At 34.0% G+C, this 16,525-nt stretch overlaps 2 protein-coding genes across 2 annotated transcripts in view; one reads left to right on the forward strand and one right to left on the reverse strand.

Moving 5' to 3' along the window:
- Positions 1 to 16,525, forward strand: part of LOC128022387 (fibromodulin-like) — a 57,278-nt gene that overhangs the window by 12,771 nt on the left and 27,982 nt on the right. The gene's annotated exons all lie outside the window — the stretch shown is intronic.
- il19l (interleukin 19 like) lies at positions 12,768 to 14,885 on the reverse strand. Its single transcript, XM_052609889.1, has 6 exons — positions 14,770 to 14,885; positions 14,468 to 14,646; positions 13,916 to 13,978; positions 13,630 to 13,782; positions 13,120 to 13,194; positions 12,768 to 12,908 (listed from the first exon to the last, which is right to left on the reverse strand). The coding sequence occupies exons 2-6, from the start codon at positions 14,624 to 14,626 to the stop codon at positions 12,825 to 12,827; spliced, it is 534 nt and encodes a 177-aa protein (XP_052465849.1). The 5' UTR covers positions 14,627 to 14,646; positions 14,770 to 14,885; the 3' UTR covers positions 12,768 to 12,824.

Below are 16,525 nucleotides of genomic sequence, written 5' to 3' on the forward strand. Positions count from 1 at the left end.
AAAATATGTTCCTTGTGGGTCAAAATGACTCAAAGGGTAAAAATTACACTTTTTTGGCCCAGAAAGCTTATATCGATCCATTCCTACTTTATATTTTTTCTTAATATTTATTATTATTATTATTTACATTATTTTCCTTAATCATTCATGTTACGATGTGTTAATATGTGTGTGTGTGTATGTGTACCGTGTGTGTGTGTGTGTAGAGGAATATTCTGCCTTAAATATTTTCTTGGATACAGTATTATTCCTATTTCATGGCTACTCAAATAAATAAATACAGCGAAAAATAAAATATTGATTTGAGTTGCAATTATTATTTTACCATTATATTATTTAAAAGCTCCCATTAAGAGAAAAATAGTCCATCTCAGTGTACAAAACAGTTGCCCTAGAAACAAGACAAACACTGCAACAACAATATTAATTAAAGTAATATTAACACTGAAGTCCTCTGATGTCACTCTTACTACAATTTTTTGTTTTGATGAAAGAGAGAGAGCAGCGTTGTACTAGACATAGTGCTGGCGTGAGTCACCCAGATTAACTGATTTAAGAAAGCACTCAATGATTACTTAAGACAGCTATAAAATAGCTAGCTCTGTACTCTATTTTGCCTTTTAATTCAGTTCAACTTTTTAAATGTGATGTACATGGTTTGTAAACACCAACTGTGAACACATCTATGTCTGGAAGAGACAGAGTGTAAATATGTTTGTTGAAATATTGTTTTCAACTGAAATCAAGCTGACTAAGCAAATACTTGACCAGTAAACTCTATACAGCCATTTATATATATATATATATATATATATATATATATATATATATATATATATATATATATATATATATATATATATATATATATTTAGGCCAAGAATACCTATATTTACGCCAAGCTTCTTCTTTCTTGAAGATGATCTCAAGAAATTAAGTGTCACTAAAAGCACATAGACTTTTGTAATGTCACCAAAAAACGACACACTTTTTTTGCTTCTGCTTCTTCTACAGTTCACCACAGACTGGTTATATCACATTGAAAATGTCACAAACACTCACAATCAGTGAAACTACATGTTTCATAATCAACGAAACTACATTTAGCGAATGATTTCCCATTGTGAAGTGGCATACAATGGCTTGAAAATCAACCAAAGCTAGCATTTTATTTAACCCAATTATATGAAATCTCAAGGCCGATTATCAGTCTCTGTAGCTTTTTGTGGATTGTTTTTTTTTAACATGCCACTATACATCTCAGACAGGGGATTTCATTAATCTTTCATTTATAAACTATCAGACAGATATGGAAAGCTGCTTCTTTTTACAATACTACAGCGCGATGGAATTTCATTAGATGTCATTAACTGATAAAAATAAACATAAATGAGCTGACCTGTTCCATGACTTACTATTACGCAATTTTTTTGCATTTCTGGTTGTATCTCAAATCATGCATTAGCGGGGGGTAAGCCCAACCCATGATGCAAAATTGGTGGTTTTGTTTCTCTCCAGAGGTAAGATCTACAAGAGACGCACAGACAGGCACAGATTACTGACAGCGAACGTAATGGAGGGCCTTTGGATAAAAACATAAAGGAATTTACAATCTTCTGCCTGAATGCATTTGAGCAGCAAAACATTCATCCTGCGGAAAGCCTGAAACCGAGAGAGATTTGATCATCTTGCTTCTATCATTATTGATCTTGTGTGTGTTTCGACTAATAATGGAGTATTGCAAGTTAGCTAACTACTTACCAATATAAATTTTGCCCATTGGTGATTCATTCCTGTACCAGTCCTGTATCTAGAATATCACAGAAGCTCTGAGAAAGCATATTATGACTTCTTCAGATGATCAGCATGCAGCTGGCCTGTTTTGATTATTGTCTGTAACAGGTTTATGTTTAAGCTAAATTAGCTTTTTTAAATCCAGCTAAATACAGATGCTGAGGTTTGAACTGGTGATGCATTGGGGGGCAGCAGTAAGGAGCTTTGAGGGGAAAGCTTAAAAAAGGGATTTATAAGGTAAACATACTGAAACACCCCATATCGAAAACATATATTATTCACACGGGGTTTTTTTTTTTTTTTGACAGTTAAAAGTATTTGCATATTGATAGATTCGTGTTCTGAGATTCATTTGCATACGGATAGATTCATGTTCTGAGACATTAAATATGAAACTGCTCTGCATCAACATATGAAACTGTTTAACGTATGTCAGCTCGTTAGTTTAAAAGGTTTTTCTAGTATAATATCTATAGCCTTGAATTAAATGTTACAACTATTTTCAATATGCAGTATTTCAGATTAACTGAATTGTTTTATAGATTGCAGGTTTTTAATGTATAAGTAGAATAATATTGAACCTTTACTTTAACTTCTGTATATATTTTACATGCAGCATTCCTATTTGATGTAAAGTCCCACATTGCATGGCTAAGAGAGTTTCTGTTATATAATAGTTTCTGTTAAGCAATATAGGCGGTTTCGGCTAAACACTCAGCTAAAGTCATGATAAACCACATTGACTCATTGACCACCTTGTAATATTGGGAAGTTAGGAAAGCTGTCAGTTTTATATTTATCCAAATTATTTTATTGATCATAAGATTTTTTTGATGAATTGATTACATACTCCCTTATTAATCAGTTATCTTGTACCATGAACGCATTAATCATTTTTGTTTCTGGTGATTTTAATACTAAAGATATCTACTTTAGACCAAATTTTATTAGATCTTTGAAAACCGATATGAATTGTTGCAAGTACACCTTTGTGTAAAGTTGCTTCTTGTTCACAAGGGTCGCCTCCAGCCCCTTTTGCTTCACTAAACTGTCTTTAAAGGAAATCGCTCAACATTTCATTCTGCAGGAGTTTCAGTTTCACAATTTTTTTCTTTAGTTGAACTGTTTAAGGCGTCAAAGCCAACGCTCATTGGCGTTCTGTAGTGACGCATATGAAGCATGTACGATGAAGCTGTTATGGCTCGTGCCTTTGCGGCCACAGGTACCCATATGACTGAGGTTGTGTTCCAAAACAAAACAGAATGCATCTGCTGAAGCATACTTATGGATGTCATGCTGCATAAAAACTTCGCCCTTCCTTTTGCTGGAACACAGTTTGCATAATTTGTTTTCAAGGGCCATCATCATGAAATCTAAGTCGCAAGAGTCGCAAGATTTGTAAAATGTTTTGGAAAAGAAGACTCTTATGCTCAACATGCCTGTATTTACTTGATCTATAATCTATAATATATAAATATTGTTGAGAAATATTATTACAAAATGAAATAATAATTGTTTTCCATTTTAAAATAAATTGTAATGCATTCATGTGTTGGCAGCTGAATTTTCAGCAGCCGTCACTCCAGTTTTTAGTTTCCATTGAAAGAAAACATTCTGACATGAAGATTTAGTGTTTATGAAACTGTTGCAAACAATCCAAAAGAATGGCATTTACTTGAAATAAAAATCTTTTGTAACATTAGAAATGTATTTTCTGTCACTTTAAATGAGTTTTAATGAATCATCTCTTTGAACTTTTGAACAGTAGTGTATTGCCACATAGTTGGCATGGCAAGATAAATAGGTTTATATGCCTTTTAAAAGGAAGAAAATTAATTACCTCTGTTTTTGATGTAAGCAACTGTGTGTCCACTCAAACTCCGATATTTTGGCACAAATTCATCTGTTGCTTCACAATGGTAATGAGCAGGGAGATAATACTGTATATGACCTAGACTATGTTAAATACAATACCAGTGAGGATAAATATGGTTTGTTCAACCACAAACTGTTTTGTTAAGTCAGTTATTGGCTGCTTATAGCAGCAAACTGAAGCATTTAATAAACTAAACTCTCAATAGTTTTGCATATTGATTCATTTTAATGAAGTCTAAAGTAAAATCTGAAACTGCTAAAATAGACCTTGAAAAAAACAAAGAACATCACATTTGGTCTTCAACAGCACAGTTTTGCACCCTGTACATTTTAATATGTAAATATGTATAAATGAATGTGTAAAACAGCAAATGACTCAACAGCTGACTTTGAGTTTATGACCAATAGTTTAATTGAACAAAAAGTCTTTTTCGTGACCCATAAAGAGTTTGATTTGAGGAAGTGGTATAATCAGGCATCAGGGACATGTGCCATGGATTCTGGAATAAAGTGATGGCATGTTGTGTCAAGAAGCATGACACAAGTCTCATTGACAAAATAGAAGAGTGCGGGTACTATTGTGGGTTTGAAAGCTCAATTAGGTTCAGTGCTGCAAAGCTGTCGTGAACTACCTCAGGTGCTTAACACGCACTTTTGCTCATAGTCCTGGGAAGTTTTAGAGGAAGTATATTGTGTGCTGAGTGTGCTGAGTAGGTTCTTTCCCATTTGGTTAAGAGTGACCTACTGTACTGTACATTTAGTTTTGACCATGCAAAACAGATGTTTTGAAACTGTAGAAATTTTAAACCTTGTTGCATTTTTTTTGTGTATGTGTTTTGGGTACCCTGGCAGTATTCTTAATAATAATGTTTGCTTACACTGAAATTTTTTTTATTCATCCAGTAAAAAAAAATTGGGTAATGTTTCACATTACAATTTAAATTCTATTTTTGATCCAAACAACAACAACAACAAAATATATATATAGATTTAATCAAAACAAAAATTCTCATAAGAAATTTATTTTTGTAATTTTCATAGACATGAAAATAAGAATTAGACAAATATTATTTGAGCCAAGGTTTATAAAAAAGTTTTCATAGACATAGAAAATATTGTTTAGGGCAAATTACTTATTTTTCATTGGCTTTTTTTTTTTAATTATTGGATGAATGAAAAAAAAATCAGCGTAATTTTCAGGTTAAATCTGTCAATTGTTTCATTTTTCCAATTTGTTAAAATAGAAAATTAAGAAAAAAAAAATAAATATATAAAGGAACATTCATGCAATTATCTGTTTTATTTTAATTTAATTCCAAATGTTAATAAAAAAATAAAATAAAATAAAAACATGACTTTTTATGTGAAAACATAAAACATCCCATAATCCCCATAAAACATGAAAAAACTAGTTTAACAAACTAACATAAAACAGTTTATTTCAGAATAACAACAAACGGCATCAAAACTATAAGGTTTTAGTCCACAATATTGGCAGTACTGAATTTTTAGGTGCTAACTCACCTTTTAAAAAATTAACATTATGTTGTGTATTTGGTGTAATGAAATGTGTTTATGTGGTTTAGGGTTAAAAAACACATTATTTTCAATATAATGTAAATTTTTTTTGCACCTCTATGGCCCAACTTTCAGAAATGCATACATTTTTACAAAGCTCATTGGTCTGAAAAGTGAGGTGTGCTCTGATTGGCTAGCTATCCAGTTCATTGTGATTGGCCAAATACCTCAAGGGTGTTAAGGAAATGTTACACCCCACAACATACCGTAATGACAAAACCAATAAAACCCATTACAAACGAGGCATTTGTTGCATCCAGTGGGGACATAATTACTGATTATATTTTTTTTTTTACATGTTGCATATCACGCCAGGTAAACGCGGATATCATGCTCTTTCGCAAGGCCAAACAAAGTAGTTTTGCTTTCACAACGAAACACACAGCATCTATACACATGGCGGTGGCTACAACAACAAGACTACGGTGAGAGGAGAAGTTATGCCTTCTTTCTTTGCGTGAACATTTTGGCAACATTATGCAAATATTCCCACACAGTGACGTTGACGTGTGGGCATGTTTAAACAACATGTTTTAGGAGGGTGTGGATGAGTCTTAACTTTTATAAAGAATATCTCATTGGGTTTGAGACTTTAGTCTTTGCAACTTTAGGAATTGTATCTATTCGCAAACAGCCTGTAACACCCCAAAGAGAAAGGAAAACTTGAATTTGCATCATATGACAACTGTGAATCTTAATAGGAAAATAAGGGACAGAAAAAGGGACGCTCAAAATATTTCTTCTGTACCATATAGTGTGTCACTTGGAGTGTGTGGGCTGCTTTTGGTGCTTGAATTTGTTCTTCAATATTAATGAGATCCAGGTTTAGGAATATCCCAGAGAATGGCAATGTACAACACAAAGTACCTTACCTTATGATAAACACTTAACATAATGCGCAAATGCACGTAACTAACGTAAATCAAGTAAGCATAAACATAGGCCACGAAGTGTTGGCGAAATAACACATTAGGAGACCAAAGGGAAGAATCAGATTTTTTATTTTTTTTTTCTAGAAAACTTCTTGCACAAAATAAATTCAACAACTTTCAAGAACCTGTGTCTATGTCTGTGTCTGTGTCTATGTACCTGTGTCTGTGTCTTATTTTCAAAAACTTTCCAGGGCCTTGAATTTTTTTTTTTTTTTTCAGTTTCACAAACTTTCAGGGATTTCAAGGACCTGTGAGAACCCTAAGGCTACCTGTCAATAAAGCGGTCCTCCTCAGAACAGGTCTCAGTTAACCCACATGACTTACAGCTGATCTGGAGCTTTGCTGTGAAGAGGCATAAGTGTACATTTTAGTGCATAAAGTAATTTAAATAAATGTACATGCCTGATGTGAACAATGACATTGTTTCATTTCTATAACTACCATGTTTGAACACAGAGACAGGGTTTCACCGACAGGGCTTAGTTTAAGCCAGGACTAGGCCTTGGTCAAATCAGGATATTTAAAGGGTTAGTTCACCCAAAAATTATGTAATTAATGACTCACCTTCATTTCATTCCAAACCCTTAAGACTTTGGAACTTGGAACACAGTTTAAGATATTTTAGATTTAGTCCGAGAGCTCTCAGTCCCTCCATTGAAACTGTGTGTACAGTATACTGTCCATGTCCAGAAAGGTAAGAAAAACATCATCAAAGTAGTCCATGTGACATCAGAGGGTCAGTTAGAATTTGTTGAAGCAAAAATAAAAAAAATCAAGACTTTATTCAGCATTGTCTTTTCTTCCGGGTCTGTTGTAAATGCGTTCACAACACTGCAGTGACACTATAAAACACGTCATCAGCATTATACTTCAATAATCTCATCTCAGTCTCATCTCATCTCGGGTTTCAAGAGCGGTTTTGTCCACTGCAGTTAACGGATGAGAAATGTCCTGTCGTTTAGACAAACAACAATTTTCACCAGCAGCAGTGTGAGGAGGCGTGGTCATGATATAATCTAAATAATAAGAGTTAATCTAACCTGATATTTTACATTCGTCAAAATATGTCTTAGTTGATCTCTTAATGAAAAACATTTATATTTATCAATGTTTTGAAAAATATATATATATATATTACTTGAAAATAAAACAAATCATTGTAAATTAAATTGAAAGACAAATTATTCATTGGATGAAGTAGGCTACTGCTTAAAAAAAGTTTTTGCAGTGTAGGATGCTTCGCTTGCTGTTATCATTTTGGTATAATTTTATGTGTCAATTGATCAGCAAGATCTAAAACACAGGAAATTTCCTGTTATGCTGAGCTGGTTTCAGTGAATTCACTAAAGTTCTTTTTTTCTTCTTTCTTTCTTTCTTTCTTTCTTTTACTTTTTTTTTATAAAAAAAAGGTGTTATGAAAGCTATTCAGGAAATTCAAGCCTTGTCAGCTATTTAGTGCACATTTCTAGTACCGTCATCAACGATTTAGAGTGGAATAATTAATCTGTTTCACTGTCACTGGAAAGCTTTTAAATATTTGAACGTTGTGCATGTATAAATGTTTCCATGACGATGTCTCCATGACAATGATTAAGATGCCCCCTCTCCTACAAAGCAAAGTAAATTATCTTGGTTTTTATCTTGGAATTTTAGATCGTTTAATTTGGCATGACAATGTATCAATTTAAGATAGCATATGAGATTACAGTGTCAACATCTATTTATTTTCAAGGTTGGTTCATGAATGGCAAATATATAAAATTATAGCACAGCATAGAGGGTTACTGTATAGCAACAACAACAATTGGATTTCATATATGAAGGTCACAAAGAAGTCTACATACTTTAGTGCCACTTCCTGTTAGATTGGATTAACCGTGGTAGATTAATTCAAATTTTACATTTATTCAGCATTTGTATTTTAAGAAGTATCTGTGTCACAGTCGTGGACTTCTGTCCCTTTGTGTTTCACTATTTGGCCATGTTCAGTTCCTTGTTTTGTTAATTGATTAATCCCCACCTGTTTCCATTCCTCTCATTTCTTTCCTTGTGTTTAAAAACCCTGTCTGTTCAGTTCTGTTTTGTCCGCTATTAAAGAGCCAGTAAGATGAAAATTCTAAGCTTCCTATCACTGTTTATAAGTCCTGTACAATAGGTTTAAATCCATCCAAGGTTAAAAAACATTGTCATTTTGTCAAAATATCATTTTAAAATAACCTCAATTCTCAGAGTTGAGGAACAGCTTCGGTTCGCGCGAAGCTGTTCAAAAGATTCAGTTTCCTTAAACCCCACCTTTCGGTAGCATACTGTGTTCTGATTGGTCAACTAACATAGTCAGTTTTGATTGGTTGTTCCGCACACACCTTCACGGTAAACTATGCGTTAGCATCTGTTTGGGGTGAATTATGTCTTATTCCTCTCACCGCGAAGCAAACAGTAAAATAAAAAACTTGAACAGTCTCGCTGCTTTTTCTTCTGTGTGGGTGTATTCAAGCCACACGCTTCAGTTTGAATCTGAATAGTGCGTTCAACGTGGGGGTGTGGTCACATTAGATATAACGAAGGGAGACATGAAGAACAGACATCGCGTTGTTTTCATATGGATTACTTTATCACAGAATATCTGTTTTCGTCAAGCTTTCTATAGATATCTCTCTCATGTCTCTTCGTTGAGTATTCACGGAGTTACACTTCATTTTAATGACGTGTTTGTACATGACGATCAGCGCAGACAGGCTGCAGACAGCACACATAACTTTACTGATAAGACGCTCGGGAGAAAACAGACACATAACTTCATAATCATACTTCGCGTTGTGATTCGGAGATGCTCGTTGGTCTAAATAAAGTTGGTAATGAACCCTGTTTTATGGCCAAACATTTTGAAAATCCCGCCGTGTACTCACCGAGATTAGAAAAGCAGTCATCAGTGAAATGTTGTGAACACGACAAAAGGGATTTCTTTGTACTGCTCTTGTATGGTGGTAAAAATGAATTTTAGCCATTGGTTCTTCTGATCTTCATTCTTTGGCAGTGAAAGTAAAACAAACTTGCCTTTACAATTAAAAACACACTGTCTCCTGGACATGATGCTATCACACCAACCAGAGCGTCTGTGTGGGGGGGTGGGGCAGGTCAGAGTTCCGTTTCTTCCAAGACGGTAGTTGGAGATTATTATGCAAAGTGCTCCTAGTGACGTACATAGAGATGGGCAAAAGATTTGAAATCTATAACGACTCGTTTCAGCGATTCAGAGTCAACTCCTTACTTTAGAAGCCAATAACTTTATAAATCGTGTGCTTTTTGGTTTAATTACTTTGCACATTGTTTACACTGATGGACAGCTACATCATACACTGTAATACAGGTGTATCTGTGTGGCTCTTTAATGTTTGCAACCACTATTTGGGTTTGTGTTTGGATGTGCCCTTTTTCCTGTGTAATATTGAAAGCCTTATTTGTTGTCTCCTTTGTCAAGCATTTACTTAGCACACCTACACGTTACAAACTGCACTTTTTTAAAGTATATATATATATATATATATATATATATATATATATATATATATATATATATATATATATATATATATTTTTTTTTTTTAAACTTATGATTGATCACCAGGCACGTGCACAGGTAGGGCTCAACCTGTGCAGAGCACATGCCCTTTTTGCCCTTACACTCCGAAGTGCCCTTTTTTTGGTGGTGTTTTTTAAAATTTTTTTATCAATGCTATTGGTCACCCTTTACATCTGTCTGTCTGTTTTAAAAATATTTAGCAAATGAAAGTTCTTAAAACGAGCTTGTGTAAATCTTATTCGATCCTCAAGCTGTCAGTAAGCTGATAACTCCGCCCCCTCTATATTCATTGAATCAACTGAAGTTCCACATCAGCCGCACTGTAGACAACAGCTGAGCTGAACAAAGTTTTGCGAAGGGTAAATAAATATCTTGTTGTTTGAATAAGTACTACTAAACACTATGTCTATAAAGGCTCATATTTTATTTATTTGATGTCTGACTGACTGACTGAGACATGTGGGGTGTCGCCTGAGAGAGGGGGCTAGCATTTGCCATCTAGTCATAGCCAATACATAGCCAACACTTAAATGGCCTGTGCATACAGTAGCATTTAATCTTTTATAAAATGCGATTTTGGCCAAATGCATTTTACCACAGGAAAAACCGAGCGCTCCGTCTTTATAGCTACAAAAACTAGTTTGTAACCTGTAGATTAAAGTGTAATGTGATGCCGGCAGCGGCAGGCACCGTCGCCGTTTCAATAACGGACAAAAAAAAATTCACATTTGCAAACATTCGCTGGTCAAAAACTATATATTGATAAGTAATACAACAACATATAATTTGTTTTTACCATCGGAAAATCATAACAGGTGCGCCCCCGCGCTGTTTCGTACTGGAACTTACACAAAGCGACGAGTGATCCTCGTCACCTAGATAACATTTATAAAATATATTTCTAAGAAATTTCTTCTTTGATTTATGATTGCTGATACACTTAATTTTTTTTTTCTTTGCAAAGTTCATAAAAAAGTGCATAAAGTTCAATAAAAAAAGATTTTGGTTTCTGTTTGGTGTTATAAGCTAATTTGTATTATTTGTTTAACATGTTTATGTATGAGTCAAGTATTTTTTTCGCTATAAATGCAATTTAAAAAAAGAGGGAGTACACAAGAGCTGTTGTAATTAGGTTTAAAGAAGCCCTTAAAACCCTGTTTATCTATATTATCTAATTATCTACTATTATTATTATGGTTGTTATTAATCGTGAATAAATCTAAAGCTTTTGAGACTATTATTTTGTGTTAATGAATTTGTCATGAAGATGTGACCATTTCTTCCTGTTATGCAGGCTTACTAAATAATCTTGATATAAAAAAAGGGAGGGGGGTGCCCTTTTTCAGTTTCAGCACATGCCCCTCAAAAGGTCTGTGCACGGCCCTGTTGATCACTTCACAATTAGGTGGAATGTTCCACTCTTAAGCAGTTTGCCTGCTTTGTAAATATAGAAACGCAGTATTGAAGTGGCTTTACATTCAACCTCTCATGTAAAGCTTTAGTATTACACCAGATATGATATCCCACCAGGAAAACACTGCTTATTGTTTACCACCACTACTGGCCACTAGAGGTCAGGAAGGTTGCTGGTTGAAACATGTAAGGTGCTGGCCTGAATTGGGAAGAGCATACTATTCTTACTTAGGCACCAGTAGCAACTCATAATGTAATAACAGCACATAATGTAAAAACTGCATATAGTGTAATAAGTATTACATTATTATTGTAATAAAATGTTCACAATGTAGTAATTTTCTCAAAACATAATAAAATCTGACCTCATAATGTAAGAATCATTTTTAAATGTAATAAAAATTTTAACATTATAATTATCTATCTATCTATCTATCTATCTATCTATCTATCTATCTATCTATCTATCTATCTATCTATCCTATACACAGGCTAAATAACAGTACAAATATTTTGACTGTCCCTTATACTGGGCTGCTTATACTTTATCATAAGTATAATAATATGATTATGACAATATTACAACATTTTTGGTCAGTTTATAATGTAATACTTTTCTTATTATGTAATAATTGTTATTACATTATGATCTCTTTATTTTATTACATTTTGAGAAAATGATTATATAATGAATACGTTATTACAATAATAATGTAATACTTATTACATTATGTGCCGTTTGTACATTATGTGCAGTTATTACATTACGAGTCGCTACATCCAGCTTTTCCATGACCCTACAGAGGATAAGTGGTTTGTAAAATGAATGCATGGGATGAATATTCTACTATATTCTTCTGCTGTTTCTTAGTATTGTCGAATGGTATTCCGAATTCAGCTGTACAGCAACATTTAACAGAAATGTTGCATCATTTCTTTTTTCTTTCCTTTTTTTTCTTTGCACTGTCAAAAATTAAGTCCGAATTTGACGTGGTATGACGAATTTGTGCCTCAGTATCTTCTTGTTTGATATGAATAGCAGTGAACCTGTTACTAATTGGAAAGTCAGTGATAAATGCGGTTTGTGTTTTTTGTAGCCACCTGATAAAAAGGTCTGTCAGAAAACACAGTGATGACTCGCTGAAACAGCATGTGTCAGCTCTTAACATCTGGGTTGTTTCAGTTTAGTATAAACATGACAAATATGGTTACTTATGTTTACTCTTATAAGGTCAAACTCCAAATATGATACATGTATCCTTTCCTATAATGTGTTTTAATGAACCTTAAATGATTTTGTGATAAAAAAAGGGAAATTCATAACAGCTTAAATATATCTTTATTTTATAAATTACATATTTTTTTTTTTTTATAAAAGACAACAATACAAAGAAAATCACAGATCACAAACTGACCGCAAAGGTCTACTTTGCAGCATGACATTTATATATCATGCAAATATGCTTAAAAATTTGATCCAAAATGTAGTTAATTATAAATAAATTATTCTCACACACTGCAAAACGAATCTTTTTAAAACTGTTTTTAGAGTCAAGTAGTAAGGATTCCTTGTTCTTGAATCTATACAAATCTCCCTGTTTTAGAAATATAATAAATATCTAGCTTTACATAAGTTTGGTCCTGGTGTATTTTCAATGGTGTTGGAAACTTTCTATCCATTCAAGTAGTGTATCCAGCTCTCCGATGGCCTTGACTGCTCCTGCTGCCAGATCAAGCTGAAAGACAAAGGAAAGTTATGTTTTCTTTCACTTTATGTTCCGATTTTGAAGGAAAAGTCAGTAGAATTTGGGGGAATTTATTTAAATATTTTGAAATGTGTTAAACTGAGCCTCTTGTAGTATTTTCAGATCAAACAAAAGATTAAAAAAATATCTGTGGTGGCAAGTCTAGTTATTAGTTGTCCTGTCAGTAAATTACGTCTCTTACCTTGTCATACATGGTTTGAATTCCTGCCAGTTTTTGTTTGGCATCTTCACTGCACTCACAGTGTGCATTAGCATGCTTTTGGATAGAAACAAAGTGACATGATTAGATTAGTCTTCTCAAATCTTTCCAGAAACATCTCTCTATCCCTGTTGCTGTTGCTCCCACCTGCCCCTAATCCTCCAATAATATTCTAAAATACACAGAGCTTGATTTCATTTACAGCTGACTATTCATACGTAGATAATCACAGCTTGCACGTCCATTCTTTCACAGACAGGTTTGTAGGTCATAGTTGGTAAAATGGAAAAGTCCCAAATATTGTAGCATACTAAATTTTTGGTCAAATTTCTTCTGCAGGGATTTCTGATGCCATTCAATTGCCTTTGACCTTGACCTTTGTAAAAAGATTCGCAAGTTACAACAGTGTGCGGGACTTTCCGATTTCTTTTCCCACCTGTCTTATGGTTGCAACAGTTTGAAAAAGCTTCTTTAACTAGTAGCGTTACATACACACACTCGCAGGTCCTTGGTGATACTGAAGAAGGAGTTGGCCAGTACACTGGTGGTTCTGCGATGTAAAGGATGACTGCTGCTGTAGTTGATAAAGACCTTATCCAGGTAGAAGTGAAGGAGCTGCCTGAGGAAACAGCAGCTTTCTGTAGCCTAATAATAGGGAAGACACATAAATCACAGTTTTTCTGACAGTATTATGTGGTACATTTTAATTGATCACTTAATTCTTCAAAAATGATGACGCTACAGGCCCTACAAAAAAGAGAATCGAAAAAAATGTTACCTGCATACTGTTCATCACGTCTTTTCTAAGTAATCTGATTCCCTTGTGGTCATCTCCTGAAATCTGTCAAAACACAAGATATTATCCGATTGCAGAACTTTTGTAATCACTACACAACCTCAAAGCCCAGATGCAATAAAATGAGGCCACCTTAAAAATGGCAATGTTTATGGGAATTTTCTGCTCTGTTTTTGCAAGGGATATGATTCGTCAGCCTGACAAAGAAGACACTGGCAGGAGTTTCCAGGGGTTAACTGAAGTATTCCTTTCGCTCTTTTTTTTTTTGCTTTGTCATGCAAAAAGGCCATTGTTTTTCTTTTGATTTAGGCATGCAGAGTGGAAGAACTTAAAATAAATGAATAACCTGTTGGTTGACATGTCAGGCCTGTCAAGAAAATCCATTGACATCACCAATGATGTCATTGTTATGGAGCGAAATGGACTTGGCACATTTATGCAAGTTAAGCATATGTCAAACCACCACCAGCTATTATAACAGAAGGAAATGCTGTGACTAATACATGAATAAGGCTAGACTGTAAACGTGCTCACCATGCTTTGCCGGATGTGCTGGAAGTGGTGCCTGAGTTCATGCGTGTGAATGTTCACTTTACAGCTGCCCAGGTGAAGCTCCCGACCCTGGGCTGTGTCCCATAGACCACACAGCATGGTGCATACAAACATGCTATATATGATGAACAAGTCCTTCATTCTGATTCTGACAGTTCAGCCTAGGACAAAAAAACAAAACCGCCAAACATGAGTATATATGTGCTACATAAATGGAATAATATATGTGCTATATCATTCTCATATAGGATCGAGTAAATATTCTGTATATCATTTATTATTACCTGGTGAGGTCCAAGGAGTGTTTTTCTTCACAGAATGATGTGCACCTCTGTATGGTGATGGCAGGTGCTCTTATAGTGGGACAGGAGGGGAATTTCGACAGGTATTCCTTGATTCTTTTCTACCTCCCATTACAGTAAGAGGAAGTGTCTGTCTTTGCAAGAATATTAATTCATCACTTTGGGAAATTGGCAGGAAGGGATGAAGGACTTCCGTTCAAACCGTTTATGACGTACATAATCTTGCTATACCTGTAGTGGCATGTTATACTGTGTAGTTGGGCAATTATATACATTATGCACTACCATTTAAAATTTGGGGGTAAGATTATGAGTTTTAATAATAATAATAATAATAATAATAATAGTAATAATAAAAATCCAGTAATATTGTGTGGTATCATCAATTTCTGTGATGGCGAAGCAAAATTTTCATTTTTCATTACTCCAGTATTCAGTGTAACATGATCCTTCAGAAATCATTCTGATAAGCTGACTTGATGCTTAATATTTATAATTACCTTCAGTTATGAAAACAGTTGTACTGGGTATTGCTATGTGTATTGTATTGGAAATTGATACGTACTGAAATAAGTTATTTTTAGAAAGTATTTTGTATGTGTATTTACATTTTAACAATAATCTTTATTAAACAATAACGAGGAAGAAAGCTTGCATACTGTTTTTACTCATTTTTTGGTTATTCTTTATTTAGCAGCCTTTATTACTCCACTTACCACAGGGACAGTCCCGCATGGATAAGGGGCTGTGTGATAACTGTCCAATTCATATCACTTCTGAAATTTAAATCTAGGACATTTAGTTTACTAGCTTTACCAACATCTCGGAATCATTGCATGTGAGTATTTCATCTGATAAAGACTGACTGAAAAGTCTGGAGTCTAGTTCACATGAACAATTACAAAAATCTAATTTCCTCTTTTTTTTTTTCTTTTTTTTTCATATTTGACATTAAGTTAATTTGTTTTCTTTTTTTTTTTTAAAGTGGAAACTAATTTCTTCCTGACATTAGTGCGTTTTGTGAATTTTCTTTTTGTTTACTGACTATTTCCTGATCAACTGACCAGTATTGCTTGACTTCTAAAGCATGTGCACCAGTAGAGCACTGCTGTTGGGCTTCATTGAAAGGAAATAAGTTCAGACCTTTCTTGCTATGTTTCCTTATAATACAGGCTGATTGTTTTCTTTTTGTCCTTCCTAACATCGGTTGCTCTGAATGACTGCCAATCAAACCTGTAATACTGCAATACCGGTAGCTTGTGCGAGGAAATGTCTTTGCCCTGTAAGGAAACATATTACATAAAATACTTGTTTGATTAATCATTTAAAATCTCAAAGATGTTGAAACACTATATTCATCTGCAGTAAGTGAGCAATAATAGAACTGAAAAAAACAGTAATAATTTATCATCACTGGATATTACTATAGAAAGTCCCTGGTTGTACTATTGCGTTATGTTATGTCACTCATCAGTAACATATATGGGAATCTGAAACATGATTTCAGTGGTACATCTCTTTTATCAGGTATAGCATTAAGCATTTAGAAAACTCGATATAAACCGCATCACTCAATATAATGTACAAAGTTCCCACAAGATGTCACTATAATCATAAAATAAAATTGTGCCATGTAAATTTGGCTTAAGAAAAGTTTATGTAAGAATAAAAGTGGTTCTTTGGTCACACTTACACTTAGTTATAAACTAACTATTAACTAAGAGTTTTGCCTCGGTTA

This window comes from Carassius gibelio, chromosome A11, assembly GCF_023724105.1.
Source record: "Carassius gibelio isolate Cgi1373 ecotype wild population from Czech Republic chromosome A11, carGib1.2-hapl.c, whole genome shotgun sequence".
NCBI classification, from domain to species: Eukaryota; Metazoa; Chordata; class Actinopteri; order Cypriniformes; family Cyprinidae; genus Carassius; species Carassius gibelio.